The sequence below is a fragment of the Fistularia commersonii genome, chromosome 34 (assembly GCF_037954325.1).
Source record: "Fistularia commersonii isolate RoL2024-O1a breed Wild chromosome 34, RoL_Fcom_v1.0, whole genome shotgun sequence".
Lineage (NCBI taxonomy): Eukaryota > Metazoa > Chordata > Actinopteri > Syngnathiformes > Fistulariidae > Fistularia > Fistularia commersonii.
The window spans coordinates 4,253,569-4,271,660 of record NC_141317.1 but is presented as its reverse complement, the minus strand read 5'-3'; the positions used below and the strand labels follow the sequence as shown (position 1 = coordinate 4,271,660).

Below are 18,092 nucleotides of genomic sequence, written 5' to 3'. Positions count from 1 at the left end.
TAACTGGAAGGCTGCTTTATTGGTAATAAAAAGGTTCGTGCTCAAATGAAGACAATCTTTCATATATTCTTACCGAGAGTCCAAGTGGTTGTGCAACACACCATCATATTGTACTGTATAATCCTCTTTTATCACGGTGTCAAATGATAACAACAGTTTGAGAAGCACTTTCAAATTTTTCAGCTAAAGGAAATTAAAGAAAGAAAAAAAAAACAAAAAACAAAATAAAGGACTAAAAAAGAAAACGCTCAATATAAACCATGCTGAAAAAGAATGAGTCCTATAATCAAATATCGATAGAAAAATAAATTTCGGATGGAAACGGAAATCTAGAAGAAATCAAACAGAAACTAGAGAAGGCAAGCTGCTTTTTCACAAGCCAGGTGGGTGACACACATAGCACTAAGAACAGGACGGTTTTTGAGTTTAGCTGTTTTTCTGGTAACATCACACACTGTTGAATATCAAGATGTAGTGGAGTGTCTGGATGATCCTCCGGCAGTATTTCTGACTCAACATCCCTGATTAATGTTGTGCTCACCCCTAAACCCCCAGCCCTCCACGATTTAGAAACATGTTTGGTTTTTTCTTTATTTTCTTATTGTTGTTTTTTTTTTTTTTTGTTTTGTTTTGTTTTATTTGTTTTAGTTTTGATGGTTTTTTTTGTTGTTTTTTTGTTGTTTTTTTTTTTTTTACACTTTTTTAATGTGGCATTGACATCCAAATTTGCAGAAAAAGCAGAAAAAAAGGCACATGCCATTGAGTGAAACACTACGAACAAACCGTTCAACAAAAGAATTATGCTGATGAGAAGCAAGTACATGATGGTATGTACGTTGTAATGGCACTGATGTGTGGTAAGGGGAACAAAAGTCCGGGGGGAGGAACCATATCAGGGTGTATGAGGCTGTCAGTCATGTCCTCCAGGAAGAGATTACTGGTAGAAATGGTGGCAGTGAAGAGAGTCACTTGTGTGTTTGTGTCCGTGACCGTGGGTGTGTCCTGTATACTCGGTGAAGGTGAGAGATTTGACAGTAAGTGAGAAATGTGCTGGTAACATTATGCTTTTCGTCATGATCAGGCTACAATCCATGGCAAGCAGCTCCAGTAACATCGCACATGAGCTATTCCCCAACATAGAAGGGTGCTGGAAACAACCAGTTTTAGACATCCACTGAATGTGTTGCACATAAATCAAATGTGACAAACAGTGTTCTTCTGTTTTATGTATATACATATAGACATATATGTATACATGTATATATCCTTTGTATTATATAATATCTATATTTCATTCAATTTCCGTCAACAAAGTGAAAAGTGTCTCAAAAAATCCAAAAGGTAACAAATGTGACAAAGGGCATAGCTGGAAGCCATTCTATATTATTGTTATTATTCTTTTTTTTTTTTTGATTATTAGTAGTAACATTTTTAAAATTCCGTATTTACAAAAAACACAACAAAGCATGCCGATAAAATAAAATCATATGATACAGTATTTATAGTTTCTCTCAAAAAGGTCGTTCTTTTTCAGCAATTGTGCCATTTACATCATAGCCTGCACTGTACATATATATGTTTTGTATTTTCTTTTTGTCTTTTTTTTTTTGTTTGTTTGTTTGTTTGTTTTTTTCTCTCCATTCAAGTGATAATGAATCATTCTAAAACGTTTACATCCAACATGAACATGGGGTTAATCGGATGACGTTGCTCACTTCTCCTGTGGTTCTCATTGGGAATGTATTTGGTTTCAGTGTGCAGCAGCCAAACTGATTTGGAGACCTCCTTATTGTAAACAGACCTCAGTTATTGTTACAGACAGGGGGTTCTGGTACAGGCAGTGTTAGACACACCAAATGGCATTAATGGTGTGATGACGGTTGCCAGATAACTCTCCAGCTATACGTTATAAATAGGACCATCACGCCGGTGTAGAAAAGTAATGGCAGGAACACCTAAGGAGGCTGCTGTGTCTTGTCTACCATGTGACAAAGCCTCAGGTTCTTTATGAAAAACACCCACAAAGCTTAATATACAACATAGCTGCATCAATGTGAGGCCTGCTGATGCTTTATCTTGACCAGTGTTTAGCGTCTCTACCTCCATCTTCGCCTAATTAGACTTGAAGCGGGTGATAGTGTTTGAAAGCCGGCAAAGGTACGTGAAGAGATGGAGCCCGGGTCCAACACCACACAGTGTTTACGACGTCCCACAAAAGCACAATGACACACTGACAAACATGGGACTTTCAGCACTCCAACTCAGACCAAAGCATTATTCCCTTCTGCTCTCCAGGTTCACTTTTTTCTGATGGCAGTCAGTCAAAAACCACTAAGGGAGGGGCTCTAGAAATATTATTGGTCCACGTTTATCACCCATCCACCTCCCGGGAATACCAGACGAAACCCACGTCTATCCACGATCCCCTCCTGGGGATTCGTTCTCCATACATGCGAGGCACAAGGGATGTCCTAATGATAATGCTCTTGTATCACGGCTGTTTCGGATGGTCAGTGTCCTTTTCACTGATCAAAGCTTTTTCGGAGAATGATTGCACCACAAGGACATCTGAGGATTTCAAGGCTTCTTTTTTTTTTCTCGAAAGCTGCCAACTCAAAATCGTCTAAAAAGCACAATCTAACAAATCATTCACTGTGAATTTCTGGTGTTGATCTGACTGAGTATAAAACAGGACATGTAATGAATTACTCATTAAACGCACTATCTCCCATGCACTGAAGCATACGTTTCTTCCTCCAGCAGCCCAAAAATGAGTCCGTTCTCTAGGAGCTAAACGGAAAGATGGGTGATCCATCGGCACACGGATCCTTACCGGTGCCAGATATGGTTCCTTGGCGTGAAACATCACCTGCTCTCGTAGCCGTAACAGGGACCACGGGTAAGTAAAGAAAGTGACTGTAGCATAGACGCAAGTAAACAAAGGGATGTAAGCCCCAGATTCAGTTCAGGACTATTACCATAGCTTCCCATCTGTGCATCCTCAACGTGAGGGTATACAACCATACGCGCGCACACGGATCACTCCTTTATACTATTAATATTCAAAGCAGCATAAAACCCTGCGAGTCTGCGTATTTGGATGATCTGGCCGTGACTTTCGAGTGCTTACATCCTTCATTCACCTCAAATGTTGAGGAAGGGGTGGTTTCAACGTCCTGTCGGTTAAAAATCAAATCAAGTAAAGGGCAGGATCGTACGCTATTGTTTTGTTTTTCTTTTTTTTTTTCACCAATATTCTACATATCAATATCCAAAATCTTCGTTTCCAGTTATAGTAATTTCTCCAGTGGACAGCCTCAAACTTATATTCAAGCCACTGCAGTGTTAGGAGAATTCGTGTCTTGTGGACTATGATTACTCATGCATGATTCCTGATCAAAACATGCCTTCATGCAAGTCATTTCTATGCATTGAACAAGCACAATAATTATTATTTATCTGAAATTCGGTCTGAGCAAGTCTCCCTCAGCTCACGTCAAATCAATGACTAAACCCCTACCCAGTCAGTGTGAAAGCCCATGTAGAAAAGGTCCTTTTCAATGTCAGTATAACAAAGAGGTGAAAACAATTTGTGACATGGGCTAAATGTTCTCTCTTTTTGCTGATCAAATGATGTAAAGATGCAGGTCTACTCAGCACAAACAAACAAAAAAAAATGTGTCTACAATTCTGGGTTCCCCTTTCCTCGCTAGTGTTCTCTCGCTAGCTAAACTTGATTATTGTTTTCTTCTTGATAAAGATGGTAAACGCAGTGTTACAGACCCTCCTTTAGACTGATAATGCAGTTCTAGTGGGAGCGGTGCGATCCAGTCCTGTGACATCGGGCTCCAAACTTGGTGCCGGCAGGGTTTTTGCAAATCTCCAATCATTAAGCAGAGATTTCTGTGCCATGGCAGTTGGTCCCCAAAGAAAAGTGTGTTATCGGCCAGCACACTGTGAGTCACAACTTACTGTGTTTGCTCTTCATTTCTATGAACTTGGTCACTATGCAGCAAAGTTCCACAGTAAACTGATTGTGTTTGGTTCAGCTGTCTCTGATGACATAAGAAACCACATTGCCTCAGTAGTATTAGAGTCTGTAAACATTTTTTTTTTGTGTGTGTGTGTGTGTGTGTGTTTTTGTTAGGATTTTTACTTGCAAATGATCAGTTTTTCTACATGTGTGAGTTTTTCGGATCAGAGTCTCATCTCGCTGCGTTTACTTGAATCGTGAGAGTCACTGAATCCTAACACTTGGATTCCCACTCGTCTTTTTGGTTTTTGTCCTTCTCTTTCCTGGCCCAATCCTCCTTGTTCTCATCCTGCTTTTCCTTATCAGGTTTGGTCACACTGTCGTAAGATGGGAGGGAGGCTGTGGATGGCGTGCTCTCCTTCTTCTCTTGGTTGGTGCCACCATTCTCAAGCTTATCGTTAGTAAAAGTGTGTCGCTTGAAGATGATGCCGCGCCTGATGAGGTGAGCGCGGTATGCATTCTGGATGATTCTGGCAGAGATATCTTCCTGTTTGCGGCGAAGGGTGGTGGTAATGGGTTCGTACGACACCTTGGAGGGGTTGGCTGCCACAAAACGCTCCTCCATCTGTTGCCTCAGCATGTCCAACTCACCACTGTCACCCAACACGCGCTTTGTAAAGGCAAACAAGATGTCCAGGCAGTGTATGCGATCGCCGCTCACCATAGGCATGTCCATGGCGATGAGTTCAATAGTGTTCGGTTTTGGCACGCGAAGCGGGTGCTCCAATGCGTCGGCAAAGTCGGAGAGCTTGGCAAAAGTGATAAACTGAGAGGCGGTGGGGTCGAACTTCTCCCAGATTTCGTAGAAGGTCTCAAAGTCATCCTCGCTGAGCGGATCGGCACTTTCCTCGGTGGCCACGCTGAAGTTCTCCAGGATGATGGCGATGTACATATTCACCACGATCAGAAAAGAAATGATGATGTACATGACGAAAAAAAAGATTCCAACGGAGGGGTTGCCGCAGTCGCCCTTTACGGACGTGCCGGGGTTTTCATAGTTGGGCTCACAGTCCGGTGGGTAGTTGAGAATCGGCAGGAGCAAACCGTCCCAGCCAGCCGACGTGGTGATCATGAACAGGATGATCATGCTGTTGCCGAAGGTCTCAAAGTTGTACAGGTCATCGATGCCCGCTCCGTGTTTCACGTAGCCAAAGTTAGACATACCGAAGATCGAGAAGATGAACATGACCAGGAAGAGCAGTAAGCCAATGTTGAAGAGCGCTGGCAGTGACATCATCAAGGCAAAGAGTAAAGTCCGGATGCCTTTAGCTCCTTTGATCAGACGCAGGATTCGGCCGATACGAGCCAGCCTGATCACCCTGAACAGGGTCGGTGACACAAAGTACTTTTCAATAATATCAGCCAGGAACATACCTGAGAAAATGGAACAAAGGGAAAGATTTACAGACGGTGAAATTGACCTTAATGAATGTTCGCATTCACAATCTCACTGTCTGCGCTCGGTGCATCACCATCATCCCTGAACCAAAAACACCCGCTTTCAAATTTGCACCACCGCTATTCGCCGTCCGCTTCCCTCGACTCACCGACAATAGACAGGATGACCACGACCACATCAAAGATATTCCAGCCGTTGGTGAAGTAGTAGTGGCGCAGAGCAAAGAGCTTCAGCAAGAACTCCGTCGTAAAGACTACAATAAAGATGAAGTTGACCCAGTAGAGGACGTTCTCCGTTTCATTCGATTGATCATCTGTCTCCACCATCATGGTGACCATGTTGAGGCAGATGAGGATCATGATGGAGATGTCAAAGACTTGCTGTGTCACAAAGTCAAACACCATTCCCTGGATCTTGTTCTGCATGGAGGGAATACACAAAGACGAACTGAGGCTCAGAGCCCCGATCCAACGAACACGGTCACTTGGTTCAGGGGGGGCGTACCTGGGGACGAGGAATAGGTTTTTGAGGCTTTTTGGACCCTAGTTTTTTCATGGCGTTATAGTATTTCTTCTGCTCCTCTGTCATGAAGATATCCTGACCTCCAAAGTAAAGGGATGAAGCAAGATTTGGTTATAATCATATTCTAAATTCACAGGACTTTTCCATAGGACGATATTAAGGGAGTGAAAAGAGTCTTATCTTTTTCTTTTGCTGGTTGAAGTTATCAATGATCACACCAATGAAGAGATTGAGGGTAAAGAAGGACCCAAATATGATGAAGACCACAAAGTAGATGTACATGTAGATGTTGACCTCATATTTGGGCTGGTCTTCCACCTTGGACAGAAAAAGTGTGGAGGAAAATGTCGTTTCAGACCTACTTGTTTGCCGCCTGTCCAACAGGGATTCACGTGACATTGAAAAGATTCAAGATATGAACATACGTTTCTGGAATCCACAGCTGCATACATAATGTCCATCCAGCCTTTGAATGTAGCCTTACAGAAGACAAATGGTTACAATACAATTGATGAAAAGCAGAGTTCCATTTCAAGTCCTCAAAATGACTAAACTCCAACCAAAATGGATGCACGTTCCGTAGCAAAGCTTGTGCATGAGCAAGTAAATGGAGAAAAACATATGGGGAAACACTGAATGCACAAAATAATCAATCACAAACTACCGTGGAGGCAAATTGCGTAAAAAATGATCCTTAAGTGAAGTATATTGACAAAGAAGCGAGGCGAGAAATATAATGAGGACAAAGTGAAAAACCAAGACTTTCAGAAAGAGAGGAGGAGCGACACTCTCACCACTTGCAGTAAGGCCAGGTAGCCGGCGCCCACATTGTCAAAGTTGATTTTGACATTCTTCCACCTGACTTCGGTAAAGTTTTGTTGAATGAGAGCCTCGCACTGGGTCTTGTTGTTGACCTCGTCGACAGAAAAATATTCCTCTGATGTTTCATTGAAACAGAAGTAGTACTTGCCCGCAAACAGGTTGACCCCCATGATACTGAAAATCAGCCAAAAGATGAGGCAAACCAGCAACACATTCATAATGGAAGGGATGGCACCCACCAAGGCGTTGACTACCACCTAGACCAGACCAGGGAACACAGGATATGACAGTGTGAGATCCAGGAAACAGAACCAGACCATTCCCCCCCCCCCCCGAAACGGACACTACATACTTTTATGGCCGTACACTTCTGCAGCATTTCAACAAGTGACTCGGCCCGTGATTACAGACGGCAAGTGCAGTAACCTACAATAAGGATGACTTCTTTCACAAAATCTGGACAACTATGTTTTAAGTGTGATCCTCACACCGCACCATATGGTGCTCGATGTCTCGTAACTTTGTTTACATGAGATGCGGACCGATAGCGGTGTTTTTTGCAACTAACTTGACAGTTGCTCTAAAAAATCCAAACAGACAATGTTGTGGGATATTTTTCTGCCATTCGCGCAGAGCACCTGCATTATTTAGATGCGGGAATATTTTTCCATGTACACATCAAGACTCTGAAATCACAAGTGTATGCCATACAATTATGAAGTGTCCATTTTCACCAACCCAACCGCAGATATTCTGACATCATTCTAACACTTAATATTCTAACCAACCCTTTTCCATTATTAGCCCAATGCAAACAAAACAGCACTAAAGCGGTCAAAAAAATAATGAATCATTTTCTACTCCACCCCAATATCTCTATTTTTTTATTCCTATCACTCCAATCTGCTTCCCACGCGTTTATCTTAGCCACTAAGAAGCTCAGCACATAGTGAACTGTTCAGTACCAGTGTTAGGCAGGCCGACCAGCAGCTCTCAGGCAGACAGCTGAGCATGCATGTCTTTGGCAGACTTGTTTTGTGGAGCCATGTTCCCTCCTTGCTACAGACAGGAAGGAGCTGCAGAGCAGGATTCTCTCAGCGTGTACGCGACCTTCAAAGGCTGCAGCGTGTTGAATGTGTAATCATAATTTTCAGATGTGTTGCGCGGAGGGCAAACTGAGTCTCATGCAAAACGCCTAAAGAAAATGGCTGATCGTGAGCCTGCAATACACATCAATTGTAATTTATTGTCTCGCTTCGACAGTGTCGCCATTGTACTCGCTGAAAGAATTACTCGTTGTGCAATCGGAGGTACAATTGAGCTGCTTAGAAATTCTCTTTTTTTTTTAAAAGAAAAATAACTAGGCCCTACCGTGGCAGAGCGTTATAAGAAAGAGGGAAAATGGCTTTCAAAAATGCTGAATGTGCATCGGCAGTTATCGTACATGCGTGTTACATGGCATCTTGCAATCTCAAGGACTGCTCAAATCAATAAATAAATAGATAGAGAAATGTGTGGATAGAGAGACAGCAGCTGGAGAGATAATGGAAGAAGCTTTATTTTGGCATCTCATTAGCAATTTCGGTATTTATGTGGGTAATGTGGGTGTCTGACCAGTATTTATGTGGCATTGTGGCTGAGACAAGGGACTCGGAGCATTCGTATTGTCAGCCTGCTCATATTAAGCGCAGGTCACTAAAATGATAGACTCAAACATAATCAACCCGTATTTATATATGCCAACGCTAGAATTTGAAGAAAAGATGTCCTTTTAAAACCTTTGGAAGCGAGTTCAACTCGTACAGGTCTGTCAAGAGACCCAAAATAGGGTAACAGATGGCCGGAGATGACGTAATTCCTGTACGCCCGGATCGCTTGAAAAGTTGGGACCCAGATAACAAAGCAGCATTAAGAGAAAGAGACAGCAAAGGATCAAGTCAGAACAGCCCATAATCATTGCATGTTAAGCAGTGCAATGTGTCAGAATGAAGCTGCACTATCCACTGCGCTGTTGAGTTGTTTTGGCCCCTGAGATGCATCGTGCCAAAACACTCAAATCAGCTGGGATGTTTAAGTTCTCAACATTCTAACTCTCCAGAATCTCTTTCATATGGTGTCTTTCATCTCTCCATTCATAGACTTCCCAATTCATTTATTTATTGCTTCGACCTCAAATTGACATTTTCTGTTCAAACAAAATGGTAACTCAATTGATGAACATATACATGATTTAAAAAAATGGTACAGCAGGATCAAATTCCTCTGTCTATTTTCTCTTTAGACTACTGGACCACCCTCACCTCTTTACCACATATACCCACTGAATGAGGTCATTCATAGGGCCATCGGTATTGGTATCGGTACACGATTAAAGAAAATCTGCCATGAGTTGCAACCCCAAAAATGACATCCTCTTATGGACAGGTCTACTTCCTTTCAAAAAATTGACCCGTTAAACCGAAAAAATTTCAATTGCCTATCCAGAGAAGCATCCATAGAGCCTACCCAGGGCCTAAAACGATGTCGGCTCAACGGCGGCAACATTGCATTTTAGTCTCTGGATATCTGGTATGAATGAAACTTCAGATTCATTTCCAGTCAGACCTCCCACTAGATTATTGCAAATGTCTCCCGAAATTGCTAGTTTGTCATTTTTGGGACTTGTTTAAGTGGTGGAACAAATTTTCTATTGGGGATGAGAGTGTTGCCCGAACGCTGTCCTGCTAGTCAATCTATGGGTCACCACCCACCCAGACCCAGAACTCGGGAGTCGGAGTTTATCTGGGCCCGTTGTCGCCTCCCAGTTAAACTTCCCGTGGGATCGGAAGGCAACTGGAAGCCAGGGCCTGCCGCTATGTGGTGCCATGACATGACAGCGGTTATGCCTTATGTGAAATGGCAGCCGAGCATATTTGCAAAGCTTCTGCCTGCGTTCCGAAAGGAAAGCACTTGAAGTGATTTTGCCAATTTCACCTGGACAAAGGTGAGGAGAACTTTACACTGATGCCTGCGACCAGACAGGACTCTGGACAGATTAGTCCATCGCGTGGCCCAAATCACGGCGCTGGCTCTGGCAGAAGCTTAACAAATACTTTCCTCCCACAGCCACAACACTGAGTGTGTGGTTTCTGTCTCGGTCCCTGATGCAGAAAGATCCTGGACAAGCAGGAGAGAGAGTGGTGACCCTCCAGCGGTCCGGTCCAGCCGAAACCGGGTCGAGGTGGAGTGAATAGTGGAGGGATAAGAGGGTGCGAGGGAAGAGGAGGGGGAAGGGAGGGAAGGGTGGGTGCTGCACAGTGCTGTGCATGGGAATCTCGGGGAGGGAGTGAGGGGCTGGAGTGAAAAGGAGAAGCTCAAACTAGAAGACAAGGCAACCAGTCCAAGAAGAGTTAGAGGTGAGAGAGTCAAAAGAGAAGCAAGAGAGAGAGAGAGAGAGAGAGAGAGAGGAGGGACTACAGGTGACAACAACCAGATGCAACCTATCACTACAACCAGTCACAGAGACGACCAATCGGGTGTGTGTTTGAGCGAGAGACGGCAGAAGCAACCAGAGGGTGGCGTCCAAACAAGGGCTCAATTCCAAATTGGACCCGGTCCTCTGACTGGTTGTTTGGCGGCCATCTTGTGTGAAGTTTTGGTGTGACTGGTTGGGCAGAGGTTTTGGTGTCCTGCAGCTCCCTGGTTCCCGCTGGTTGTTCTCGATGCCAAATGCACTGAGGGATGGTGTGAGCTGGGGAGGGAGGGGGGTTATGGGAGCAGGGGCATGTGGAGTGGAGGGGGGGGGGGGGGGTTTCTTAATTGAAAGCAGTGGTTGAGAATCAGGCCAAATGAATAGATAGTTATTGATTTGAATGCTCTATGAGATGGCATGTAAGTTTGGCTGGTTTTGACAAATTTCACATTCATTTTGGCCAATCACAGGGGAAAAGATGGGTTACTCATAGGATTCTTGTTTGCCACTTGTGTGATGAGGCAGCTTCGTCAAAATATATTTCTTGGCAATTTTTCGGAATGAAATAAATCATTTTTGCGTAGAGATTTGTTATCGGATGATTCAATCAAAATGGATGTTCTATTGCAATACAACTTAACGTTACTTTACTCAGTCTCCCAGCTGCATCATGACTTGTTTGTTTGTTTTTCGCTCTAACAAAGGCATGGTACAGGATTGCGAATGGAAAGGTGACATTTTGGTTTTCATTTCCTGTTTTTCTTTTATAAAAAAAAAATCCCCCAATATTTTTTTTTTTGACTTTTTTTGTTGTCTTAGGTTTTTTTTTTTTTTTTTCTTTTTTAGCTCAGTTCTAGCATGCTTTAAACTGTTGAATGGGCATGCGGAAGGATCAGCTGCTTAGCTTTGGATCTTACCCTCATCCCTTCAAAACGTGACAAGGCTCTGAGGGGTCTCAAGGCCCTTAGTGTCCTGAGTGATTTAATGGGCCCTAGATCGGAGTAGCCCAGCGCATTAGCTACAAGGCTGACTATAGACACCTACACAAAAACAGAGAAGCAAAAGAGGTTCCAAACTGTTAGAAGTGAGAATATTCACTAAGGAAGAGAAACGGCCCTGGCATAGGCGGAGAGTTGCTTAACATACACACATAAATCTATGTATGTATATGCATGTAAAATATTGCATTTATACATGTATATACACTGAGAGAGAAGGTTAATGTTTAGTATAGGTTTTATGTGTGTAGTATTTTTAGTAGCAGTAGGCCATAGGGGTTGTTTGTCAGTTATTTGGGGGCAGTTGAAGAGATGTGAAAAGTCCTTTGTACCTGCAAAGAAACTTGTGGTTGAGAGAGAAAGAGAGCAGATAGAGACATAAGACTCAAATAGAGGGTAAATTAGGCAGAAAAGAGTGCTACATGATTCAGATACAAGCAAAGGGACTGGGAGCAGAGGAAGAGGAGTTGGGGAGGTAGGAAAGGAGAGAGGTTACCCTGTAGGAGCTGATAAAAACCCAACAGACTTGAGAGCCTTACCCTTGCCCCTCTAACATTGTCTCTCCATGTCGCTCTTGGGCTGAGGCATAAAATCCCATATAATTTAAGACAGACAAACTAACGGAACCTAAGAGAAAGAATACAAGTAAACATGTACAAGTGTGTCATTTCGCCATTTCTTTCTCAGACATCCAGTCAAATTGTCACACAGCATTAAGAATCATAGAGGAGAGCCACAGTCACATTAACCACACACGATAAACAGGGATGGAGGTTAAGGGCAGACTGGATATAGTTATTAGCACTGGATGGCACTGAAAGGACATAATACACGGAGTACGGTCAAGTTACACACAATTAACGACATTAACCAAAGTAACGGCACACAACTTAAAAGAAACTGGCGCAGTCCCTCTCGTGTCCAGTGGCAGCCACCGTGGCGCAACTCTTCAGAGGCTTTGTTTGAAACATCCACTGAATGTTTTGATAGTCACAGTCAAATGGCAGCATTTTCACGGACGCTACGAATGTGAATCGCAGCAGAAATGCAAATATACTGCAATGTTATCCTCAGAGATCAATGCGGAAGTCGGCCTCGGTTATGATTTGGCGTCCGCAGAAGCCCCCGTTGCCGCCGACCACAGCTTAACTTACGGACGCTATGGTATCGTTTACAAAGGAGGAAATGGACGATGGGGATTGCGGTCGACAAGAAACACTAATGTTCACTGAGGGTTGGCGAGAAGTGCGGGAGGAAAACTTAGCGACGATGACGTCGCCTCAAGTGCCTAAACTGCCGTGAAAGATTTCTGCACGAGGAGACATTGCAAAAGTTTTTTTTTTTTAGCCTAAGGCAAAATTGTAAAAAAATCCAGGTGCAAGAGTCATTCACTGACTGATCAGGAATAATTATATTGTCACTCATATAAAGCTATATATATGATTTGCTGTTTTATGCAGTAAGAGCCCATATTGGGTGGATGCTGGAAAGACCAAAACAGGGGGAGTTCCAGTTTCTTACAAATGAGGAAAATCTCAACAACGAACACATGTGAAAGCACCCTCGACCAGCCACCGACACCAACCGCTCAAATCACCGCATGATGTGCACAACATCCAAAGCTCATCAAAGTCACATAGGGAGGATTGTTAAAGGCAAAATCTTCATTTTGACCGGAGCCACAATCAACACTATAAGCACCAAAGCATTTCACAAATGGTGACTAACAAAACATTAAAAGGACGGCGTTAGTAAGCCAGCGAGGATTCATATCCCCTTCTATTAACGTACACCTTGGACAACGTTGATTTGATATGATTTGATTCTATTTGATTTGACAATGTGGAAAGCTCTAGATCCAGGTTGTCCGCAGAAGTGTCTTTGACTAGTATTTGAACATTACTTGTGCTTGTGTCACAAAGGGCCTCCTCTCCTGTAAACAAAGAACCCTGCTTCTGCAATACTGTATATTACTTGGAGACAGTAAAATAAAGATTTTGCCTTGATCTACACTACAGTGTTTGGGGTAATTGTCACCTTCAGCCTGACCCCTTGGAGTGCACCCATTTGGGGTGCCTGGCCTCTGTGTGGTAGTGGCCTCAGTGCCTCAGCGTCCTTCTCACAGAGCTCTGCAAGGCAAGGCCAATGACATCTGGGGCTGTGATCCCATGATGACGATGCACGAACCGAACAGAAATAAAACAAACTAAAACCAAAGGGAAAAACACAACAAAACAATGACAATAATATGAGTGAAAAAGAAAGATGAATGGAGAATGACACCTCTTAGCCCCATACGCACACACACATTAATACCACTATTGGTTAAGAATCTCCAAAATATTTGTTTTCTACTACTCGGCAATTTTTTCAGGATAACCTTTACATTTTCAGTTATTTCTATTTTTTTTTTATTCATAAATATCCAACTTTGCAACTGCCGTATCTTGAGTTTGTCTATAATGACGCTCAGTTCATATGTTGACTCATCTAACACTTAATCTTTGACGTAACATGTTTCGCACCCCGCCTTCGTATGACGATGCATAACATAGCAGCATTCTTGTGGAAAAAAAAAAGGAAGACATGGATCGAATGAATGAAAGAAAGATACGGTAACACAAGGGAAATGAGGAGGAACATAATCGTACGAGTAGTCAGGCATGTTCACACTGAGAGAAAAATACAGGCCGGTTTAATGATGGTGCCCCCCCCTTTCTGAGTCCATGGCAATGTTTTCACCCCACAACACAGGACAGCAGAGGGACATTTAGGCCACATCACAACCCAGACTCATCAAGCACACTTTTATTTTTTTATTTTATTTTATTTTTTTTTTTATGTAGGGGGAGTGCTAGTGAAGACCAAACTTACCACCGGATGCCTGTCACCCACCATCATTACATCTCAGCACAATATCACCACATTCCTGAGGTAACACTTTCAAGAGGGAATAAAAGGAGGATAGGGGACAGAGGGGAGGAGGGATATCACTCTTTGTAAAATGTTCACAACTTGGGAACCGTGTCGACCTGCACTGTCCCAAGTGTTAGGTTTGGCCAAGACACCTACAGGAGTGGGAGTGTGCGGTCACATGGATCTATACAGCGTGTTCTGAATGTCAAATATTTACATCATTACAATGCCTTATGTGTGTGTTGATTTTCAGAATAGAAGAAAAAAAAACCTTGTTGTTTTTCTTAGAAAATGATTAAAGTGCTTATTTGGAACATTACGATGAACAAGGGAAAAAAAAAGGCAACAAAACTGAGTATTTAACTAATGTGTTAAAGGTTTGTGTGTGTGTGTGTGTGTGTGTGTTGGGGTAGGGGGTGGAAGAGGGTGGGTGTACAAGGTTACAGGAGATTATGGTAAACCAGCATGGCAACTTCTGGCCATTTATTGAAGTCCATTCACAGGTTTTGGCTGAGGTGTTGGACACTGCGGAGAGGTGGTTAGTTCAAGAAGAAGGACAGGGTAAGGAAACTCTTACTCTATCCAAAGGCCTTCTCAGTCAAAGGTTACCAGGTGCAGATTACTAGTTGATCAATACGCTGCCGCTATACTGTTCTTTCAGCGATAATTACAGCTTCAATTCCCTCCATTTCATCTAAATGACTCGGTTCTCTCAGCTACTCATCCATCATATTTCATATTATTTTGGAAATTGACAGAGTGAGATGAAACGGTGGATCTAGAATAGAGTGAAGATTGTTTCCTGATCTGGTCCTTCAAACTTGACTGACATGAGGAGCAGAGAAGAACACAGAGAGAAAGGACAGATGCACGTATCAAACATATTACAGGTCAGAGACAAAGGCAAAGACAGACACATCTTTGAAACGTCCCATCGCTACGAGCATTACTTGAATATGATTTGAATCAATAATCCGTGTTATTGATTGGTCGATTCAGTGATGTGTTGGCTTTTTTTTTTCTTCATCTTCAAATTCATTCTGAAAATGTCTAACGTGAAGGGAAAATAGTATTTCTTCATTCACAAACAGAGGAAACGTCATACATATTCAAGCGTCTCAAACTGGTGAACCAAGTCAAAACAAAAAAACTGGGATTGTTTCTCGATTAGTTGAAAAGGTGATTAAGGCATGTGCACGTTTCGTAGGGCCAGACTGCACGCCTTCTCATAAGATACTATACATATAACATACGTGAACATAACAGATATTAAACGACATGCCTTTTCACCTGTAGATGCAGTATTTCATTTATAACCTGTGCTTCCGAACCTAACCACACCCAGCAGACGACAATAGGGGCTACTCTATATAATTTTAAAAAACACCTGTGCATCAGTATTATAGTTTCTAAGCCTAAAACTCACCCCACAACTCCACAGCAGAAAAGACACAATATCACTTTCCAGTTTCATTCAAAACTACAGGAGTACTGTAATTATAAATTATTCTGCCGGTATGTTGACCAGGGTGTGGTTCGGGGCCGAATAACTGCCCCTCTACTCTAATCTAGTAAATCGGACAGAGGAGACAAGGGCTTTACTTACATCCACAATGAAGAAATCCAGCCAACACCAGGCATTGGTGAAGTACTTGACAAAACCATAGGCGACCCACTTCAGCAACATCTCGAGAATGAAGATGTAGGTAAAAACCCTGTCGGCATACTCCAAAATGATGCGAATAGTCTTCCGTTGCTCGATGTACACGTCTTCAAAGGCCTGTAGAGAAACAGGAGGTATAAGTCAGTAATGACAACATAGCAAGTGTGCATTTGCCCTAAAAATGTGTGGCTCTGTTGATTATACCGTACACAGAAATACAGCATGCTCATAAATACGGTAATTACTCATGATTATCACAGATAAAAGCATGCTGGAGAGTTTGCAAATGTACCAGTGATATATAAAATGCATTAGAATATGTTCCCCAGCAGCCCCGCTTTCCACGGAAAAAGAGCCCCTGCTTGATAAATGGGAAAGTTGATTAACCGCAGGCGCTTCCGCCGGCAACTAAACTCACTAATCAAACGTACTTTCGCGCTGATCCATTTCCGTATCGTCAGCCGACTTAGCAACTCACCAGGGCACCACTACTGAGGAGGATCATGAAGATGATGAGGGTCTCAAACCAGTTGTGCTCCACTATCAGGTAGCAGGTTTTCCTCAGGAACCACCAGCTCTTCCCCCAACCCATCGTGATGTCGACGTCGCAGCACTTATACTTGGCCACGCAGGCTGAGCACACAGAGGAGAGGAGTCAGTTCGACAAAGAGAGAAGATCCGAGCCGTCGGTTTTGGCATATTTAGCCTGTCTACGTTTATCACGTTCATTTTACCCTTATTCCCCAGTGCATATTTGATCAAATCCTCACTATTTTAGGAATAAAGCACCAATCCCATTAAAAGTAATTAAATATACCAGTTGAACAGGAAGTTGATGGTCTTATAAGAAAAGTTCCTTGAGTAACATGTTTCTTCAGATTTTGCCTTCACAATATGTGTAATATTCCCCATCATATGTATATATATATATACTGCTCAAAAAAATAAAGGGAACACTTGAACAACACAATGTAACTCCAAGTCAATCACACTTCTGTGAAATCATAGTGTCCACTCAGGAAGCAACACAGATTCATTTTGACTTGTTTTAAGGACATTACATCAAAGTTGGATCAGCCTGGAGTTTGTTTTTACACTTTAATTTTGAGTGTGATTCCTAATCAGACCTCCATGGGTTGATACAATTGATTTCCATTGATCATTTTTGTGTGATTTTGTTGTCAGCACATTCAACTGTGTAAAGAGCAAAGTATTTCATAAGAATATTTCATTCATTTAGACCAAGGATGTGTTTTTTAAGTGTTCCCTTTATTTTTTTGAGCAGTGTATATATATATATATATATATACCATCAATAAGCTTGGGGACATTTCAAGGTGAATTTGTCTACATGAATAAGAGAAAGAGGGGGCACATTCGAGCCCTTGACTATGCACGGTGACAAACAGACAGACAGACAGACAAACAAACAGACAGACAGACTCTATGGATGAATGACCCTTTATAATGAAACTGTCCTTCACCCTGCTGCCCTATCATTTTTCACTCAGCCCTGGGGAGTCTCTGTGCTGTGGAGTGGAGTTAATGGGTGCGGTGGGAGCAGTAATCTCACCATCTGTCCAGCAAGGCTCTGGTTCCATGTATTCCTCCACCGTCTCCACCACTACCACCTCTTCCACATCTGGCTTGATGTCGATGGTGCTGCCTTCCGATGAGCTGGTGTCATCCAGCTGCAGAGACGCAGACAGAGGGTAATTGCAGAAACAAATTTAAATCTTACGAAGCCAAAGAATTGCTAAGATCCTCAGAGGCGCTCTCAGAAGAAAATGTTATAATTAATATTATTTCGCTCGTGTTCTGTCTTGATGTTATAAAGTGAGGAAAAAATATTAAAATATCAGCTTTTCAAAATACCTGTCTTGAAGAACACATCATACTCATCAAAACACAAATAAGTACGAAATGGAAGAACATCCGGTCTGCTAAATGCACTCGTACAAAGACCCCCATCACAACATATCCACTTTCCCAACACTGGCTTCCTGCTTAGCCAATCTAGATGATGACGTTAAGTAATGGAGTAACATTAGCCTTTGAGATTGCAAAAGTATTCTACCTTTGAGAGAGGACGTGATAGTGATTATAGTAGCTGAGGGCTATTATGGCAGCAACAACAATAATAATAGTAGGAGTAGTGCTAGTCAAACAGTAAGACACCATATATGTATATATTTGGAGAGCATTTTTTTTCTGTTAATACAGCAGTGTCTATTATTTGTCTTTCATGGTCTAAAGGACATCAGGATTACACACACACACACACACAC

General features: G+C 42.5%; 1 protein-coding gene across 7 annotated transcripts in view; it reads right to left on the bottom strand.

The window, feature by feature from the left end:
* scn8aa (sodium channel, voltage gated, type VIII, alpha subunit a) overlaps nt 1-18,092 on the bottom strand; it is a 39,505-nt gene continuing 21,413 nt past the window's right edge. For 6 of the 7 annotated variants that reach the window (XM_086141170.1, XM_086141171.1, XM_086141168.1 and 3 more), the window contains 10 exons: nt 17,378-17,495; nt 16,283-16,437; nt 15,748-15,921; nt 11,145-11,267; nt 6,749-7,033; nt 6,380-6,433; nt 6,135-6,272; nt 5,937-6,041; nt 5,581-5,851; nt 1-5,407 (listed from right to left, as the gene is read on the bottom strand). In XM_086141170.1, coding sequence (XP_085997296.1) covers nt 4,248-5,407; nt 5,581-5,851; nt 5,937-6,041; nt 6,135-6,272; nt 6,380-6,433; nt 6,749-7,033; nt 11,145-11,267; nt 15,748-15,921; nt 16,283-16,437; nt 17,378-17,495 — 2,583 coding nt within the window. In that variant the 3' untranslated portion in view covers nt 1-4,247. The remainder of the gene's footprint in view (nt 5,408-5,580; nt 5,852-5,936; nt 6,042-6,134; nt 6,273-6,379; nt 6,434-6,748; nt 7,034-11,144; nt 11,268-15,747; nt 15,922-16,282; nt 16,438-17,377; nt 17,496-18,092) is intronic. The other variant, XM_086141173.1, reaches the window with a different exon arrangement.